The 19945-nt window shown below is 54.9% G+C and overlaps 3 protein-coding genes across 4 annotated transcripts in view; 1 reads left to right on the forward strand and 2 right to left on the reverse strand.

The window, feature by feature from the left end:
- The window catches only part of FBXL12 (F-box and leucine rich repeat protein 12), a 48523-nt gene that overhangs the window by 21167 nt on the left and 7411 nt on the right, over nt 1-19945 (reverse strand). The gene's annotated exons all lie outside the window — the stretch shown is intronic.
- On the forward strand, nt 57-12391 carry PIN1 (peptidylprolyl cis/trans isomerase, NIMA-interacting 1). The gene is made up of 4 exons (XM_061422068.1): nt 57-165; nt 2471-2683; nt 10786-10896; nt 11765-12391. Exons 1-4 carry the CDS (start codon nt 108-110, stop codon nt 11872-11874), a joined length of 492 nt encoding a protein of 163 aa, XP_061278052.1. The 5' UTR covers nt 57-107; the 3' UTR covers nt 11875-12391.
- OLFM2 (olfactomedin 2) overlaps nt 17021-19945 on the reverse strand; it is a 78101-nt gene continuing 75176 nt past the window's right edge. For both annotated transcript variants that reach the window (XM_061422060.1, XM_061422059.1), the window contains exons 5-6: nt 19703-19809; nt 17021-18183 (exon numbers count right to left, since the gene is read on the reverse strand). In XM_061422060.1, coding sequence (XP_061278044.1) covers nt 17506-18183; nt 19703-19809 — 785 coding nt within the window. In that variant the 3' untranslated portion in view covers nt 17021-17505. The remainder of the gene's footprint in view (nt 18184-19702; nt 19810-19945) is intronic.

Consider the following 19945-nt stretch of genomic DNA (forward strand, 5'->3'; position numbering starts at 1 on the left):
AGGACCCCTTGCGGGGCGGGCTCAGCCAATCGGCAGCAGCGGTGGGCGGACGCGGGCGGCAGAGGCGGTGCGGCGGAGGCGGAGCGGCCTCTGCGGCAGGAGGGAAGATGGCGGACGAGGAGAAGCTGCCGCCCGGTTGGGAGAAGCGTATGAGCCGCAGCTCAGGTGCCGCGGGGGTCGGGGCTGGGACGGGGCCGCGAGGGCCCGCAGAAGCAGGGCTCGAGCTTGCCCCTCGAGCGCGGCACCGCCGCTCGGTTCCCGTGGGGTCCTGGCTCCTCCGCGTCGTCCCCGGGTAACGGCCCTGGCCCACCCTGTGAGGGCTGCGAGCCTGAGGAGAGGGGAATCCCGAGGAAACTGAGGCAAGGGGCGTGGCCGGGGAGTCCCAGGGTGCTCCCAGGGTGGCGGGGGGATGGTGATCCCGCGGCACTCCCTCAGGCGATGGCCCTGGCCCTGCCGATCTGATTGACACTTTCGTTCGGCCTAATGCACCAGAAGTCCTGAGGGAAGGTCTGTGCAACCCGCTGGTCCCAGGGGGGGACCCCTTGGGGAGGACACCCCAACATCATGCTCAGGGCGGGGCCCTAGGGTGTTGTTCGGCCTCGGATCCACAACCTCCTTCTGCTAATAACGCTCGCTGCCATCCACACCATATTCTTAGTTTGCGATATCCGGCCGGTGGTATTTGCCTGAGAACTGCCCTTGTGCTCCGGAACCCGACTTAAGGCTTTCCCCCAATAATAATGTCAAGAATAGGGAACGTTTATCTCAGGACCAAGCATAGTTACAAGCATTTTGGGTGTGTGCTTTCTCTAAATGGCCATAATTTTGGGAGAGAGGTAATTGTTACCCCCGTTTTGCAGATCAGGAAACTCAAGGCCAGAAAACGCCAGGAACCGCCCAAGGTCATTGATTTCAGGGGGTGGGGGCTGGGTTCGGACCCAGTCATTCTGACTCCAGAGCCCCCTACCCTTCTTGCTGCAAACTACTAAGATGCAGGTTCCAGTATTTCACACTTCTTTCTCCATAGAGCCTAGCAGTCATAGTCGCAGTAATAATTTGAGTTTTTGAACATCAGGAGCACTTTGCATACAGCACCATCCACTCTCCACATTAACCCCCTGGAGGTTTGATGTCCTTATTCTCTTACCCCCACTTTTCAGATGAGAAAACTGAGGTTCAGGGAGATGGAACCCATTGCCAAGGTTTTTGAGGCAGTCAGTGGCTCAGCTCTCACCAACCCCCACCCCACCCTGCAGCCTTGACCTGTGGATGCGACCTACAGTGTAAAGCCTATGCTCTGCCCGATTTGGGGCTCCCACTCCAACCATTTCTACCCAGTTCAGTCCTAACAGTGTTCCCTGAGGGTGCCATCCAGCCCTTCACGGTGTTCGGCACAAGTCCTCCGTGTAAGCCCAGCAGACTCTGCTCCAGGAATGACACCCTATCTCTGCTGGGTCCTACTTCAAGCTTCTTGTTGGCAGCCCTCACTCCATGCTCTTTAGTCTCTGGATAACATCTGACCCCAATAATGCTGGACCCCAGTTCTGTAACTGGGTAGGGGGAAAGGACAAAGCTTTTGTGTCTGACACACATGGGTACAGTTTATGCAGCAGAATAAACACCCATTGCTTTGTTTTGGAGGTACTAGTAGCTGTTGCACTCTTATTGACCAGACGCCTCACAGTAACATGTGCATGCTCAAGTCGTGTCCTACTCTTTGTGACCCCATGGACTGTAGCTCACCAGGCTCCTCTGTCCATGGAATTTCCCAGGCAAGAATACTGGAGTGAGTTGCCATTTTCTCTTCCACAGTATCTTCCTACCCAGGGATCGAACCCAAGATTGTTTTGCTTCCTGCATTGGCAGGCAGATTCTTTACCTCTGCACCACCTGGGAAGCCCACGTTTTGACCAGAGATGCATTAGTATGTCTTTGGTTACCCAAATGTTACTCAACATTCACTTACATAACAAATCACCAGCCACAGGCGTTAGTTTCTGCAAAATTCCCCAATTGATAATGTGTTAATATATGTCAAGTGCTATCCTAAACTCGTTACAGATGTGAACCCATACAGTCCTTCCAAAAACCATTCAGGCAAGTACTGTTGTTATTTCCATTTTACAAGTGAGAAAACTGAGGCCCGGAGAAGGGAGATCATACAGGGAGTGAGTGGCAGATTTGAACAGGGAGTCTGGCTTCTGAGTGCATGCTTCCAACCTCTCTTCCTCACCTTGGGTTATTTCCCCCCTTGAAGTTATTATGACCAAAGTTGTTATATGGTCTTGCTTGCTTGTTTATTGCCTGTCTGCCCCCCCTAGAGGGTTAGCTCCCTAAGTCCCGATGACACTGGTGGACAGCAGTGGGCTGGCTGAGTGAAGGCGTCTTGTTGGCCAGTTCCGTATCATGGCTTGATGGTGGTATCCTCTGAGCAGGTCCCAGCTAAATTCTGTGCCCCCCGCCCTTCTAGGCCGGGTGTACTACTTCAATCACATCACTAATGCCAGCCAGTGGGAGCGGCCAAGTGGCAACAGCAGTGGCAGCGGCAAAAACGGACAGGGGGAGCCCACCAGGGTCCGCTGCTCACACCTGCTGGTCAAGCACAGCCAGTCACGGCGGCCCTCATCCTGGCGGCAGGAGAAGATCACCCGAACCAAGGAAGAGGCCCTGGAGCTGATCAATGGTGAGCAGGGGTTGGAGACCAGGCTTGGGGGAAGGGGGCAGTCCCTCTCCCCAAGGGCAGCGCAAGCTTTACAGAAATCACATGAGATCCTCCACCCCAGCCAGCTTAGCTGTCAGCTGTGGCCTTGGCCAACCTGTAAGTGCCTGTTGGTGGCGTGAGCCTGGCTTCCATGGCTGCCTTTCATTTTCCTCCCTAGCTTGTCTTTGAGAGTGGACCAGGGTTGGTGGAGAGGACGCAGCCTTGGGGCTGGCAGACCTGGGTTCACATGGTCACTGTGCCCCTAGGAGCTCCTTGACCTTGAGAGATTCATGTCACTTCCTTGAGACTCAGTTTTCACCTCTGTCAAATGGACATCGTCATCTCCTTGCCTTCGTGGGCCATTGTGAAAGCTCAGTGAGATGAAATGGTGTAATGGGTGGCACACAGTTGTCACTTTGTGGGTCGTCGTTCAGTGGGAGCTATCCTGGAGAGTAGTGTCATCAAGCAGGGTCCTGGGACACGTATTTGGATGGATCAAGAGGGAGGTTGGAAAGGCAGCAGTGTTAGAACTAGCCGACAGAGTCAGTGAATTAATTCGGCTCTGAGCAGGCTGTTTGTTGCTCAGTTCTGTGTTTCCTCCACAGTCTAGAGCAGCAGTTGGTAGGCAGACTTTTTCTTAAAAGGCCAGATGGTAAATAGTTTAGGTTGTGTGGGCCATACAGTCTCTGTCAGCTCTGCTTGGCAACTCCATAGCAGCCGCTGCTGCTGCTGCTAAGTCACTTCAGTCCTGTCCGACTCTGTGCAACCCCACAGACAGCAACCCACCAGGCTTCCCCATCCCTGGGATTCTTCCGCAGGTGATGTGTAAACAAATAGGCGTGGCCATGTGTCAATAAAACTTTATTTACAGAAACAGCAGGATTTGACCCCAGGGCTGTAGTCCTCAGCATCCTGGTCTAGAGCTATCTAGTGTGGCCGCTTCTATCTACATGTGGTTATTTTCATGTAAATTAGTTCAATTTAAGTCATATTAAAGATTGGTTCCTCAGTCACACCAGCTACACTGTTCAGTAGTCCCACTTGGTTATAGGCTGTGGACAGCACAACTGGAGAATATTTCCATCCTTGCAGGAAGTTCTGTCAGCCAGTGCTGGTCTGGATCACAAGTGTGGTTTCATCATCCACTGAGCCTCTCTCACCAGAGATCCCAGACACCTCCCAGGCTTTCCAACCCCACAGAACCAGTGTCTCACCCCTGCCCAAACAGCCTGAGTGCCCATCCAGTTCTGCCAGGTCCTGGCTGTGTGACCTTGAGCAAGCTACTTAACATCTCAGCCTCAGTCTTTTAACTTACAAAGTTAATGTTAAGATAATAGGACCCACCACATAGGGTGAAGAAAAAAAATTGTTAGTCGCTCAGTCGTTTCCGACTTTTTGTGACCCCATGGTCTGTAGCCCACCAGGCTCTTCTGTCCATGGATTTCTCCAGGCAATAATACTGGAGTGGGTTGCCATTTCCTTCTCCAGGGGATTTTCCTGACCCAGGGATCGAACCTAGGTCTCGTGCACTGCAGGCAGATTCTTTATCTTCTAGCCACCAGGGAAGCTCTAGTGCAGTAAAGCACGAATAACAGCCCTTGTCATCTAGTAAATGTTGTGTAATTGCTCTTGGCCATTAAGATGGTGGTTATTAGCACAGGCCGGGCACGGTTAGTCCATATTGGCTGTTGTTTTGGGCCACATAACTGGCCTGTGGGATATTACTGACACACACCTACACCCACACCTGTTCACCCCATAAAGTTCCCAGCATGATAAGTGGCGCCTGTTAGCCACCCACCTCTCAGCCTTGTAGAGTGGAGCCAAGTTTTTGCACAGAATCTTGAAGGCAGATTTAAAGAGCTTACTTCCTTGAACTTACTTGATGGTCCGGTGGTTAAGAATTCGCCTTCTAGTGCAGGAGAGGCGGGTTCCAACCCTGGTCAGGCAACTTAGGTCCTGTATGCCTTGGGGCAACTTAATCTGTGTGCCACAACTAGAGAAGCCTGCATGCTTCAATCCAGCACAGCAGGAAAAAAAAAAACTCCCCTCCCAAGCTCCCTAGGGCAGGGGCTGGGTCTGTCTCTTTGCCCACTGCACACCGGACACAAAGCCTGGCCCACAGTAGCGCCCACATCCTGGTCTCCTGAACCCAGAGGAAGCAAGAAGGGATCCTGGCAGAGGAAGCAGCAGAAATGAAGGCCTGGGGCTGGGCTCTGGGCAGGACTCAGGGGAAGACTGCAGGGGACTGAAGAGAGATGAAACCCATCAGGGCAGGTCCCAGCCAGGTGGAGGAGGGCCCAGGCTGAGGCCAAAAGTTTGGGTCCTTTTCCAGAGGCTGCAGGAAACACATGGCCACTTGACGCTGGGAGAAGGGCCCTAAAGTCATGGCTTTTCAGAAAGAGCTGTGTGGCTGGAGGGTGACGGGCCAGGAAAGCCGGAAGGCCCAGGCCCAGGCTGGATAGGCCAGCAGTGAGCAGTAAGTGATGAGTGGGGTCTGGCTGCCACTCGGGAAGAGGACGTGGTGGGATGCGCAGAAGAAACCAAGAGGTGACCTCTTGGATGCTTTTAGCTCAAATGGTCCTAGTTCTGAGGCTTCTGGACCACGTGAGAGTGCACAGAAGGTGATGGGCACTTGGAGAGTGAGTGGCAGGAGATGTCGTCACTGGCTGAGGGGACTCGGGAAGAGGCACAATCTGGGGAGAGTCTCACCAAGTCTGAGGGCTGGGGGAAGAAACCTTGGCAAGGCAACCATGAGAGGATCTGGGTTGAGCAGAGGAGCAGGCCAGAGACAGAAGCCTGGGGGACAGTCCCAGCCAGAGAGGGCAGGTAGACATGGGGACATCTGAGCATTGCTTGGAAGAAAAGCTGTTGGGCTGTAGGGCCTGCCTGGGAGTGGTGCCGCCTGTCCCATCTCTGAGGGACAAGGATGTGTCTAGTGGGGCTGACAACTGCAGTGGGAGCCTGGGGTCCTGAGGTCAGCTTGGGTCTGGGGAAGGGGTATCTGTGGGTGCGCCCAGTAAGCAGCTGGGCCCTGGGGCCTCACCTTAGATCAGTGTACACTCGGACTCGGAAGTGTTAGCAGGGGTCGAACATGCCTCCCTGTGCCAGGGGGCCTGGTGGAGGCCGTGGGAGGAACTGCAGCTAGAAACAGTGTGACTTGAACTTGAAGTGGGTGGGAGGCAGGGGGAGTAGATTCTAGAGCGCTTGAGTGGGCAGAATCAGGAGGACTGGGTGATAGATTAGAGGGGCAGGGAGCGGGTAAGGTCAGAGGTAATGTGACCCACCCTGGACTGGCCCGTAGGTGGATCTCGGTGCCAGCTGTGTGAAAGTTGCTCAGTTGTGCCCAACTCTTTGACCCCATGGACTGCAGTCCATGGAATTCTCCAGGCCAGAATACTGGAGTGGGTAGCCATTCCATTCTCCAGGGGATCTTCCCAACCCAGGGATTAAACCCAGGTTTCCCACATTGCAGGCAGATTCTTTACCAGCTGAGCAATCAGTGAAGCCCAAGAATACTGAAATGGGCAGCCTATCCTTTCTCCAGCAGATCTTCCCGACCCAGGAATCGAACCAGGGTCTCCTGCATTGCAGGCAGATTCTTTACCAACTGAGCCACCAGGGAAGCCAGCTGTGTAGCTTCAAGCAAGTATCTTCATTCTCGGAGCTTCAGTTGGCCTCATCTGTAGAATGGACACAGGGTGGCCTGAAGATCCAGGGGCCAGCCAACCACTGAACGCTTAGCAGAGCAGTGGGCTCAGTGTCATGTTGTCTGCATGGTAGAGCCTTAACCCCAGTCGTGTAGGTGTGTGTGGTGGGGACCAGGGTCAGGACAAGGCCTTTGCCTACTGCAGCCTCTCCTGCTTGCTAATGGTCCATGGGTGGAGCGCTGGGCCAGGGCATGGGAGGCCTGGTGGGCTCCGCATGCAGACCCTCCACTGACATTGGCATATGGTCTTAGTGTCCTGAGATGGGCCCCCTCAGGGGTCATTATGAGGGTGCAGTAAGATGGCGCAGACTTCGGTACACTTGGTCACCAGACACCCATGTGCCAGGTCAGCAAGCTTTGGGCATCGGGGCCTGGTTGCCTCTTTGATGAAGAAGGATGTTTTCTGCCCCGTCGCCTCTTCTCATCATGGGCTTGTTCCAGGTGATGACGAGATCAGCCTTTCAGTGGCACAGTCTGCCGCTGGTAGCCTGGGTCCCTCTGTACCCATTTAGAACCTGTGCTCCCCAGTTTCCTTGAAAAGCAGTGTGTCCACATTTTCTGCTGAGGCTTCTTTCTCAGGGCCCGCTCCTCTGCAGCTCTTGGGCTGCAGCCAAAGGCTTGTCAGGGATCTGGGGACCGGCTGCCTGTCATTGCCTGTGTCCTTGTGTAAGGAAGCCAGGCCACAGAGAAGCCCTCCCTGCCTACTGCCCATTCCTCCATCCCTACGTGCCCAAGGTCGCAGAGAGGCCCCAGTGTGAGTCCCATCCCGGTACCCCGTGCCCAGGGTCTGGAGGGTTAGTGAGCGCCTTCCACCCAGTGTCCCCACTCACGGTGGGTGGCTCCCTTCCAGGCTCCTGGCTTCAGGCTGGGGTCTCTGGTCTCTAGACATCCCCTCCTGGAATTGGGATTTTTTTTTTTTTTAATATTTACTTGGCTGTTCCTGGTCTTAGTTGCAGCATGCATACTCTTAGTTGCAGAATGTGGGATCTGCTTCTGCAACCAGGGATCGAATCTGGCTCCCTGCATTGGTAGCACAGAATCCTAGTCACTGGACCACCAGGGTAATCCCTGAAATTTGGGTCTTGAGGAAGGCAGACTTAATTCCATCACCTTTTTCCCTGTCCAGACCCTTTCCCTAGTTTGTCTCTAAACCTCATTAGAGTCAGAGACCACTCCACTGGTTCACTCACTGTCGCTGGAATCATTATGGTGTGACTGGCTGCTACAACAATACCACAGGCTGGGTGGCTTAGCCACAGACATTTATTTTTCACAGTTCTAGAGGCTGGAAGTCTAAGATCAGAGTGTTGATTGGTTTGGTTTCTTCTGAGGCTTCTCTCCTTGGCTTTCAGATTTCCACCTTCTATGTGCTCACCTGGCCTTACCTCAGTGCATGTGATGGAGAAAGAGCTTTTGGGGGGCCTGTTTTTTTAATATGTATTTTTATTTATTCAGTCGCACTGGGTCTCAGTAGTTACAGCAGGCAGGCATGTGGGATCTTTAGCAGGAGCATGTGGGATCTAGTTCCCTGACCAGGGTTTGAACCCAGGCCCCCTGCACTGGGAGCGTGGAATCTTAGCCACTAGACCACCAGGGAAGTCCCTAGCTTTTCACCTTGACTGGTGGCCAGACTCCCAAAGGTCAGCTTTAGAAAGGAGAGCTCAGAAAGGAAGTCTTGTTTCTTTTTAAAAAATCATTTCAGGGACTTCCCCTGTGGTTCAGTGGTTAAGACCCCATGCTTCCAATGCAGGGGACACAGGTTTGATCCCTGGTCATGGAACTAAGATCCCACATGCCGTGGGGCGTGGCCAAAACGTAAGAAAAAAAATCGGTCCCATCCAAGCAGAATATTTTCTTTTTTTTTTTTTAAACAAAAATGTATTTATGTATTTGGCTGCATCAGGTCATAGTTAAGGCACGTGGACTCTTCGTTGGGTCATACGGGATCTGTCACTGCGGCATGAAGACTCTCTTAATTGCAGCTTGTGGGCTTAGTTGCTCGGAGGCATGTGGGATCTTCATTCCCAACTAAGGATTGAACATATGTCCCCCTGCTTTGCAAGGCAGGTTCTTAACCACTGCACCACCAGGGAAGTCCTGTAGCAGAATATATTCTGAGAGCTGCTGATCACAGGAAGATGTGAGTGCTACGAATGATGGGGAGAAAAGCTTGGCTTTTTTTTCAGTTCTTAGGCTGCTGTTGCTTGCGTCACACACACCGTGTGTCCTTGCCAGGCTGCCTAGTTTCAGGGATCCCTGCAGCTGTGCCCCCAGCCCCAGTGGCTGGAGGATGCTGCAAGGGGTGCTTGAACAAGGCTCAGGACTGGGGCCGACTCCCCAACTGCTGGGCCCATGCAGCAGTGCTCCCACAAAGTACTTGGAGGCGGGCAGGTACACTGGGGGGCGCTGCACTCAGGATTCCCTGGCTGGGTTTACTGGAGTCCAGACAGGAGAGGTGGGGGGGAGCGTATCTCAGTGTTGCTCAGGTGAGACTGAGGACATAACCAGAATCCAGGGAGAGGAAGAGATGGAGGAGGGGAATCCTTGTGCCATCCAGTTCAGATCGGAGTCAGCTGTGGATGTGTCAGGCACAGGGGGTCCACCTGGCAGCCACGGTGGGTATTGGGAGCCCACCCGGGTTTTCACGGCAAGAGGCACTGCAGGAACTTCCCTGGCGGTTCAGTGCATAGGATTCTGGGCTTTCACTGCTGAGGGCCTGGCTTTGATCCCTAGTCAAGGAACTAAGATCCCACAAGCTGCAGGGTGCAGCCTCCCCCCCCCCACTCCTCCCCAAAAAAAGCCACCGCAGCATGCAGGCCACAGGGGGCTGGGCCGTGTCCCATCAGAGAGCCTGTCTGACCAGGCAGCACAGCGCAGTGACAGCCAGTGCAGACCACACGGTGCAGACAGGTACGCAGGTCAGAAAGAAGCAGGGCAGTCCGAGTGGCCGGGCCCCACAGAAGGGAGGACAGAATGCTGACAGCGGCTGCCATTTGTCAAGGTGTCTCTCAGTGCCTGGCACTGTGTCTCATGTCCCTGTGACCGGCTGGCAAATGACCGATGGTCGAGGCTCAGAGGCACAGGGACACAGGCCAGGCAGGGGTCACGGGAACAGCTGTGGAAGCAGCCAAGCAGATCAGATGCCAGGACACGAGTTACTGCCGTGACCTGTAGTGAGATGGAGGAGTGGGGTGACAGGTGTGCTGTCATAGCGTCCTGGACGGACGGACGGATGACAGTGACAGGTTAGACCGGAGCTGGAGATCCGTGGGCCAAGGTGAAGTTCCCACCAGCTCAGCGACAGGCAGATGGTCTGGCTGGGTATGTGGGTCTCTGAGCACCAAGTGGATTAATCAGCAGCGTCCATGTGGCCCTCAGAAAGGTGCCAGGTGTGTCACAGCCTCGTTTAGGTCAGACGGGAGCCATGGGTGGAAGTGTCACCGTGGTGTTGCCCTCTGCTGGGAGCCCTTTCCCTCAGTCCTCTTCCTTCCCTCCCATCAGCCCGGTCTCCCTGTCCCCCCAGGGAGAATCGGTATCTAGTTTGGGCTGCACAGAGGGTGAATCTGGCGTGCTGCCAGCTCACCCCGTCAGGGCAGCTGGGAGAAGAGCTGTGTCAGCTGCCCCCGGGGTGTAGTCTGCCACCTGTCCCTTGCTGAGTCCCAGCCAGGCCACCTCCAGGGTTCTTCATGACACCCCAGGAAGTGGCCCTGGCCTTCCTCACACTTTGGTCAGACGGGACAGCCGAGCCCTTGCTCTGAGGGCTCAGCCGTCCCCTGTAGCAGAGCTGGGCTAGTGCTGTGGCCTCCTGCCTTTGTCCTAGAAGCCTCTAGAAAATTTTCCTACCACTGCCCTGGGGCGTCCCAGTGTCCCTTTTGATTTTTATTTTCTTGGCTGCACTGCTGTGGGATCTTAATTCCCAACCAGGGGTCAAACCTGTGCCCCTTCTGTTGGAAGCCCTGAGCCTTAACCACGGGACCACAGTGAAGTCCCCCAGTCTCCTTTGTAACGTCTGTCCTGTCTTCTGCTGCCCTCCCCAGCAGAACCTGGAGGTAGACTTTCTCTCAGTGTGTGGGGGTAGGAAGAGGCCATGCCTTGTTCGTTATATGTTCCTGTGTGTGTGTAGGGAGGGGGCAGTTACAGAGAAAGCAGTGTAGGACTGGGGTAGGAGACCAGCTGCTCTTGAGGTGACCACAGGGTCATGGGGTGCGTGCCTGTCATGGGTGTGTATGGCTCCGGCTGTGGTTGTGCATGCATGCTCATGCACACTCAATTGGCAGGGGTTGCAGGCTCCTTTCTGAGTGAAGTGCTGCCCTGCCCGGAACCCTCCGCCCGCCCTGCCCTGACTGGGAGGCCTCCCTTTGTGTCCCTCTTGCAGGCTACATCCAGAAGATTAAGTCTGGAGAGGAGGACTTTGAATCTCTGGCCTCACAGTTCAGCGACTGCAGCTCCGCCAAGGCCAGGGGAGACCTGGGTGCCTTCAGCAGAGGTGCGCAAAGAATGGGCACCCCTGAACCCCAGCAAGACCCTCTGACCCACTGGTGCCTGCACCCCACCTAGAGGGATGGCCCGTGTCGCACTGTCCTCTAGGGTCCACCAGGTGGCAGCAGAGTCCCTTCCTCAGGCTGCAGAGTCTTCTCCCCAGTGGTGGCATCTCTCTTGGGGTGGGGCGTCCATCTGTGTGTCTCTCTGCTCAGTTGTCCCCATCACAGGCCCACAAAGGTGGGTGCTTGCTGCCATTTCCCTCTCCTTCTGTTGAGGTGCAAAGCTGGGGCCCCTAAGAATCCCAGAGCACGTCCCCCAGAATCCTCTGCCCGCCCTCCTGGGTGGAGAAACCAAGAGTGAGGGGAGGAGGGGGTCAAGATCAGCAACCCCGCCAAGTTCAGGCCTCTCAACCTGGGGCTGTGGGAAGGGAGGAGCAGAGGGAACCAGGCTGCCGCCTCCTCCCCCCTCCATCCTGGGGTCTCTAGAGCATCAAGGAAGGGCCCAGAATAGGCTGAGGGGTGTTGGGGAGCCAGCAAGGGGCTGTGGGCAACCCAAGGAGGCAGGCGAGACAGTGTGGCAGGGCCCAGGAACCGGGCCCAGGGAGACCAGTTCATCATTAAAACTCCTCTCTCGGTGCAGAGTGGAGACAGCCACTCTGCCCTCATTCGTCATGCTGTCCTCAGGCTTCCCGGGGCCTCCCTAATAGCCTTGCTACCCCCAGCTGCGCCCAGCTCAGGCACCATGACAGGGCCGTAAAGTGCATGACGGATGAGTCCGAATGAGGGCCCTGGGGGCGCAGTGGGAGCCCCGTCTGCCCAGGACCGCCTGCAGGTCTGGACCCCACCCACCATCTCTCCTGCTTCCTCCCCCAGGTCAGATGCAGAAGCCATTTGAAGACGCCTCCTTCGCTCTGCGGACAGGGGAGATGAGCGGGCCCGTGTTCACGGATTCGGGCATCCACATCATCCTTCGCACGGAGTGAGGGGTGTGGATGGCCCAGGCCTGGCCCCCCGGGGGCAGACGGGTGGGACGGGGTGGCTGGGCCCGCAGACTCCGCTCCCTGCTGCCGGCCAACCAGTGGGGACCCCTCCCTTCTCCTGTCACACAGTATTTATTGATCCCAGAATGGCTGGGAGGGGGCCCTTCACCACCTGGTGCTCCCTGTCCGCTCCCATTGGGGCTATCCCTGCTAGACCCCCCTCCCCTTTAGGAATCGACTTCAGAAGGGCACAGGGTGGAGAGGCTCCCTGGGCTCCCAGGGCCAGGGTTGGGAGTGACCTGTCCCAAAGAAAAGGCCTAGTTAGCTGAGCTGCCCCTGTGCCGCCCCAGGTCCAGGATGGGGGCAGGTGGGCCTTGAGTTGTTGCTGGTTAGGCCGTGTTCCTCTGTTCAGTTGTAAAAAGCAGACGCTCCGTGTGGGGCCCAGGCTGCTGGCTGCTATGGGGCCTCTCTAAGCAGCCATGCAGCGCCTTCCCCACCCTTGATTAAACCTGGAACCACTGCTCTGCTGTCTGGCATTTCATTTCCCATCCCCGGGGCAGCAATCATCTCCCGCCACCTCTGGCATCAGGTGTCCAGGCCATGTTCCCTCCCTGGGAAGCCACTCCTTTCCCTCAGGGGTGCTTCATAGCAGCAGCAGACTCTCAGGGAAGTGGAACAACAAGGTCCTCAAACTTGGGTGTTCAGGAATGTTCCAGAATGCAAGGGCCCTGACCACACAGCTCTGGGTTCAGCAGGTCAGGTGGAGCAGGAGAATCCTCAGAACCAGAGTGAAGCCCCCATTCACCCTTCGTGCACTTGGCGCCAGCCCCCCCCCCCCCCCCCCCCCCCCGCCCTGAACACACACAGCCCGCTTCAGTTGGAACAAAATACTCCCAACACTCTGATGCCCACTTCCCTGTCACCATAAGCATTCTGCCAGGACCCAGGCACCTCTGCAGATGCTAATACCATGGCAACAGGGGCCAGGGAGCAGGGGCACTGCCAGATGTCTCTGAGAGCAGGGGTCCTGCCCAGCCTTCTGGTGGCAGGTGGGGGGAGTTCTGTGCTGGAACATGGTAAGGGGAGGGTCATTGAGCAGAAGGAATCCCTGCAGCAGATGTGGGAGGGGGCAGGATTCTTCAGGTGGAGGCCAGGGGCGTGGCCCACCTGTTCTGCATGACTCCTCACAGATGCCCCTGGATCCAGGCCAGGCAGGAGGCTCAGAGGTCAGTCAGGGGGTTCATGGGTGTGTTGGAAAAGGGGTTATGTCCATTCTGCACCCCACACACACCCTTAATGGGGACCAGCCTGGATCTTGGGAGTGATGGGCTAGCAGGGATTGGGAATCCAATAAAATAAGCCCTGCCTGGCCTGACGCCGAGGAAGAGCACCCCCTACCCCCAGGGCTGAGTCTCTTACCACAGGCCTGAGTTGCTCATAAATAGTCACCTGGGCCGACTCCCATCTGGCCAGTTTCTGGAGCAATTGCTTTCTGCCTGCTAGCACACTTGTCATTAGGAAGGTTTAATGAGCCTCCTCTCAGCTCTGGCTGCTTGGCTGCCCCTCCAGACAGACCCTTCTACCACCGTCTGTGGGGGCCACGAAGCAGGCAGAGGCCCCACTGTCGTTCTCTGGGGCTGGGGGAGACATCGCCCCCCGCTCCTGGTCCAGTGGAGCCTCTGGGAAGGATTGGAAATGAGTACTTGGGGGCAGAAAGGTTTGCAGGGTCCTCCTCCAAAGTACCACCTGAGAAGTGGGCCTGTGCCCCTTTCTTAACACCAAACGCCCAAGGAAAGTCTCCCTGAGCTCCCAGGCATCTAAGATACTGTTGGGGAAGGGAGAGGGTAGGGGTGCATTTTCCTGGGTAGGGGCTGGTAGGGAATTTTTTTTTTTTTTTTGCCTTGCCACCTGGCTTATGGGGTCTTAGTTTCCTGACCAGGGATGGAACATGTGCCCCCTGTTGTCCTTAGGTGTGTGTCTGTCCTGGCGGTCCCCACCTGCCTCCATGGACCTCCCTCTTCCTTTGTCTAGCAGCAGCCAAATCCCAAACACATAAAGTTGCTCTTAGATAAACATGCCCTGGAGCCCTCTCAGCATCCATAATTCAGAAGCTGTGGCTTCAGTCACCTGCTCCACACTCCCACCCACCCGCTCCTGCCCAGAATCCAGGCCCTGGATCCCAAGCCTTCAGGATGATGAGAATATAGTCTACGCCACTGGTCTGGCACCTCCCTGCTCAAACTACCTTAGGGGCAGTGTGGTCACTTCAGTTCATGGTGACGTGGGTACTGCCACTGGCTGGTCTGCAGAGCTTCCCCCGTGAAGCCAGTCACATCCATCATAGGGGAAGTTGGGATCAGCAGGCAACCTTGGACACAGGCGGATGACATGTGACCCAGGCCAGGGTCAAGGGATGGGGGGTTATTTCTCCTGCCCATATTTTGTTGTTCAGTCGCTCAGTTGTGTCCAACTCTTGGCGACCCCATGGACCACAGCACACCAGGCTTCTCTGTCCTCCACTGTCTCCTGGAGTTTGCTCAAACTCATGTCCACCCATCTCATCCTCTGTTGCCCCCTTTTCCTCTTGCTCTCCATCTTTCCCAGCATCAGGGTCTTTTCCAGTGAGCTGGCTCTTCACATCAGATGGCCAAAGTACTGGAGCTTCAGCTTCAGCATCAGTCCCTCCAATGAATATTCAGGGTTGTTGGAACAAAAGCCACCAATGCAAAAGTATTGGAAGGCGGGGCCTGCCCCTGTGTTGTGTGTATGAGAGAAGGCACCATTCTAATGCCAGGGACCTGTGGGCATCGATGCCCAATATGATGGGAGGGATGGGGTACAGATGTTCTAAGGTGAGTGTTTTTGGTGTGTGTGTGTATGTGTGTGTGTGTGTTTTAAGCAGGTACAGAGCAAAGTGCTTATCCAGGAATTGATTCTTTTCATGTCAAACTTGCTAATTTAAATGGAAATTAATTGCTTTTCTTGACGATTTCTTTAAAAATTGGTTTTAAATGCATGCATCAGGCAGTCACATTTATTATTCATTGGTTTCACTGGCAATACAGCCCCAGTGTCCGCGTTCCGGGAGATGCCAGCACAGAGCAGAGATGATTTAATCAAGAGGCCATTAATTAGAGATGGGGAGACAGGGAGGGAGGGTTCCTCCCACAGGAGCAGGTTTGGCCACCTCTGTGGCCTCAGCAGGGGGCTGTGGGGTTGGAGGGAAGGGGAGCCTGGGTGGGTGGGGCTGTTTGCATGATGTTTCTGCTAGAGATTTCAGTGGGGTGGGGGCCATGCGTTGGGGCAAAGGTGGGAGTACGGGATGCACAATCTTTGTTCCTGGCCACAGCTCCAGAGGTGACTGTCCTTCCCCCTCACCTTGCTGTCTGTCGCCCAGGCCACCAAGGATCTGGCTAAAATAAAGCCTTCATTGTGTCCTTCCCATTCTGTGACCCCCTTCCACCCCACCTCAGTCACATTAACAAGGCTTCTGAGGACCTCGACTCTGCTGACTTCTTCAATTTCTTCCCGACTTGTTCAACACACCCTTCCTGTCTCTGAGACTTGCTCGCTTTGCCCATTTCTTTCCCTCCAGGAGCCCCGATCTCCACGTCAGTCCCCGTTGAGGACTATCCCTGCCCAAGCCAGGGCATCAGGTGTGGGTGTGTCCAGTGGAAGACCCCCCCCCACCCCCGCACTTTCAGACTGTTGCTACCTTTTTGTTACTAGCGCACTCAGAACTGGTGCAAGTTACACAAAATGGCTTTGAAATTACAAAGCCAAAACAAGAAAAAGGGAAAATTCTGCTGTGTCCCACTCTCTCTCGGTGGTGTTGGTGTTCAGTCACTCAGTCATGTCTGACTCTGCAGCCCTGTGGACTGCAGCATGCCAGGCTGCCCTGTCCTCCACTATCTCCTGGAGTTTGCTCAAACTCATGTCCATCGAGTCAGTGATACCACCTAACCATATCATCCCCTGCTCCGCCCCTTTCTCCTTTTGCCTTCAATCCTTCCCAGCACCAGGTTCTTTTCCAATGAGTCGGTCTTCGGAGCTTCTGCTTCAGCAACAGTCCTTCCAATGAATATTCAGGGTTGATTTCCTTTAGGATTATCTGGTTTGATACTCTCTTTTGGCCACACCACGAGGCATGAGAGATCCTAGTTCCCCGACCAGATGACCAGGGATCGAACCCACAGCCCCTGCAGTGGAAAGAGTGGAGTTTTAACCACTGGACCACCAGGGAAGTCCCATCATACCTATATTCTTAAAAGCAGCCAAACTGTTAAAAAAAAAAAATGTTAAAAGTTGCCAGATGGTCACCAGTGATGCACCAGTGTGATCAGTGAGTGAAAGAAAAAAAAAAAAAACTGGCAATGGGGTTTCCCTGGCAATCCAGTGATTAAGACTTTACCTTCCAGTTCAGGAGGGCAGGTTTGATCCCTGGTCGGGTCGGGCAGCTAAGATCTCACATACCTCCTGGCCAAAACCCAAAAACAGAGAAGCAACACTTGTAACAAATTCAATAAAGACTTTAAAAATGGTCCACATCAAAAAATGTCTTAAAAAAACACTGACAATATTCACTTGAGACCAGTCTTCAGTGTCATGATAGAATTTGCGGTTGTTTGGATCCTGGTGTTTGGATCAACTGAAACAGCTTTGGATTGGGTCTCCTCGCCTGGCTTCCCAAAGGGCTCACCCTACCATGATCCCTGCCCTCATCCCTCCCACCCCACCCTCTACCCCCAACCCCCCTTCACCCCCACCCTCAGGCTGGGCTTGTGCGTGCACGCATGCCAAGTCCCTTCAGTCATGTCCAACTCTTTGCGACTCTGTGCACTGTAGCACCCGCCAGGCTCCTCTGTCCATGGGATTCTCTAGGCAAGACTATTGGAGTGAGTTGCCATGCCCTCCTCCAGGTGATCTTCCAGACCCAGGGATCAAACTTGCCATCTCTTAAGTCCCCTGCCTTGGCAGGCAGGTTCTTTACCACTAGCATCACCTAGGAAGCCCCGGACTTGTGCTTACCTGCCCCTATTCACAAAGCTCGTGTCCTCAGACAAGGGAACCCAGCTGGGATGGGCCTCCAGGCTCACCCTCCACCTCGCCTCCTCTGCCTCTTCTAGACACACAGAGCAATTAAAGCATCAAATGTCAAAGATCCCGTTTATTCCGGCAACCCGGAAAGAAAAAGTGTAAATTAAAAAAAGAAAAAAAGAAACAGATCCATGCACTCAACTCCTTGGGTTGGGAGGAAGGGATGTGGGGAGAGGAGAAGAGGGTCTGGGTGGGATGCAAAAAGGGAAGGGAAGGAGGGAAGAGAGAGAGAGACAGATAAGCAGAGAGAGAGAAAGAGACCTGGAGAGTCAGATCAAATGAAAGAGAGGCATCAGGAAAAAAAAAGATGTATCAAAATCAGATCATAAAGAAGAGACAATACAGAGAAAACGCACCAATAGAAATACAGAGGCACAGAATGAAAGCTGGGCGCAAAGGTGGAGAGAGAAAAAACAGTACTGGGAGGAAGAGAGGGAGGGAAAGAGAGGGCAGGACAGAGACATAAACTTGGAGGGACACAGCGGAGTGGAAAGGGCCCCCGTGGCCCTCATGTGGCAGCGCAGGCGACGGCAGCCCCTAGGGGTCCCCGGCGGTGCTGATGACATGGAAGAGGGTGACGTTGTAGAGCACCTGGTGGCCGTTGTTCCAGGTGTAGAGGGCCCGCTCCCGGGGGTTGTAATCCAGCATGGAGATGTGGGAATACTGGTTGTGGAAGGGCACGTCCGTGTACTCATAGCTGGACGTGTTGGTGAAGTAGGCGAAGTAGACCTTGGCCCCGGCCAGGTGGGAGTTGGTCACATAGAGCACGCCGCAGATCATGAAGGCCTCGCCGGCACTGCGCTTGGGGTAGCCGGTGTCCCACGAGCGCACGACCTCCAGGGTGTGCGGGTCCAGCCGGCTGACCACGATATTGCCCGCATTCTGGTTGGTGGTGTACACGGCCCAGAGCCCGCTCTCGTCCACCATGAAGTCCATGTCCGAGAAGCCACCCCAGGAGTAGGGGAAGGTGTTGTTGTAGCCGGCCCCGGGGAGGCTCCGCTGCACCAGCACGGAGCGAGAGCGGAAGTGGTACTTGACCACCACGTTGCTCTGGTACTTGTTGTAGAACAGGGAGCCGTTGTACACCACGTGGCCGGTGCCGGCCCACGGCTGGGGCAGCAGGTGCTGGATAAAGTTCTGACCCTTGATGAAGTCTCCCAGAGTGCGGAACTCCAGGACGCGCCGGCCCTTGTAATAGCCATCCATGTACCAGACCTGCGAGAGAGCTGTTGGTCACTGCTGGGCCACTGCTGACCAGGGGTCCCAACAGTCACACATCAATCACATAGTCATAGGGGTCAACAGTCACTTAGTGGTCATTACTCAGTCACAGGACGTCTGGTGACCCTTCGTGACCAGGCAACATCCCGGTGACTGGGGTCACTGGGCCAGTGCCATTGGTCTCAGACACTCGGAGGACAGGGCTTGATCCCCAAGAATCAGGGGAAACTGCAGTCCCTGGAGACTCGCCGGGCCTAGGAATTGACTGGTCACTGGATATGGGACGGTTAGCAGTCATGAGACTGTCCTGGGGTGGCAAGAGGTCACCTGAACCCACTGCTTTGGGTAATCCCAGTAACGATAGGTGACTGCCATGTCACCATCATCCTCTCCGTCAACATCACTCACTGTCCCATGGTAATTAGCAATTACGAGTGCTCTTACTAGTGCTGGTTATTGGGTTAAATATCTTAAAAACTGTAAGGCTGACATTATTATAACCATTTTGAAGATAAGGGAACTCAGGCTCAGCGACATTAAGGAACCTGCCCGAGATTCCCTAGCTAAGAACTGGTGGAAGTGCGATACAAATCCAAGTCTGATTCCCAAACCTAAGCTCTTTTTGTTCGTTTTGCTGGTGGTGGTGGTGGTGGTTTTTTGGTTTCAGCCACGCTGTGTGGCTTGCTGGATCTTAGTTCCCTGACCAGGGGTCAAAATTGGGCCCCGGCAGTGAAATCACCAAGTCCTAACCACTGGGCAGCCAGGGAATTCCCCTCAAACCCAGGCTCTTAACCCCTTGGTTAAATCACCATGATGCCTCAGGAGGTCAATGATCACAGTGGAGAAGTGGCTATTATGGACTTCCCAGATGGCTTAGTGGTAAAGAATGCCAATGCAGGAAACACGGATTCGATCCTTGGGTGGGGAAGATCCCCTGGAGAACAAAATGACAACCTACTCCAGTATTCTTGCCTGGAAAATCTCATGGAAAGAGGAGCCTGGTGGGCCACAGTCCATGGGACTGCAAAAGAATCAGACATAACTAATTGAACGATCTATGATGGTGGCTGCCCAGTGACCAATATCTGTCACTAGGATAGTCACTGAGCAGTTAATGGATGGTTCCTGTGGGCCAGAGGTGACAGGCAATTGTGACCATGGGGGTCACTGGAAGTTCAAAGGTCATCAAGTGGTGCTCATAGATCCTAGTCCTTGGGAAGGCACTGGTCACTGGTGGTTATTCTGAGATCAGTGCTCACTGGGAGCTGGTCAGTGGTACTAGAAACCATTAGTCTCTATACAGTCACTGGACATCAGCTGACTTGCAGATTCACAGAGTTGGAAAGTTCTTGGTCACTTGGTGGTCACTAGACAGACAGTCAGGGGCAGGTCAAGGGCCCTGGAGACCCTAGGACAAGATAATCATTGATGTGGAGTCACTGGGCACCTATGGAGCACCACGGGCTATGTCTCCCTGCCCCCGAGTTCTGACCCCCGGCGTGAGCACACTCACCCGGCTGTCCGCGCTGGGGGCCATCGTGTCCGTCATCCAGGAGCCAAAGCGGGACCCCATGGCCCGAATGGTGATGGGGTTACTGACCCCCGTCAGCTTCCCACAGCCTGGGAGGCAGCAACAGGGGGATTGAGGGTGGAGGATGGGAAGAGTCCGAGGGACACAGGGCAAGGCTGAGGGGGTGTGATCAAACTGAAGCGCTGGGACCAGGGGTGAGGGAAGATCCAGAGATCTGGTCCCAAG

Source organism: Bos javanicus, chromosome 7 (genome assembly GCF_032452875.1).
Source record: "Bos javanicus breed banteng chromosome 7, ARS-OSU_banteng_1.0, whole genome shotgun sequence".
Taxonomy (NCBI): domain Eukaryota; kingdom Metazoa; phylum Chordata; class Mammalia; order Artiodactyla; family Bovidae; genus Bos; species Bos javanicus.

Coding starts and splice junctions, on each gene's coding strand:
- PIN1 (XM_061422068.1), top strand. CDS start 108: ATGGCGGACGAGGAGAAGCTGCCGCCCGGTTGGGAGAAGCGTATGAGC. Junction 2,684..10,785: donor GGCCCTGGAGCTGATCAATG/GTGAGCAGGGGT, acceptor TCCCTCTTGCAG/GCTACATCCAGAAGATTAAG. Junction 10,897..11,764: donor CCTGGGTGCCTTCAGCAGAG/GTGCGCAAAGAA, acceptor TTCCTCCCCCAG/GTCAGATGCAGAAGCCATTT.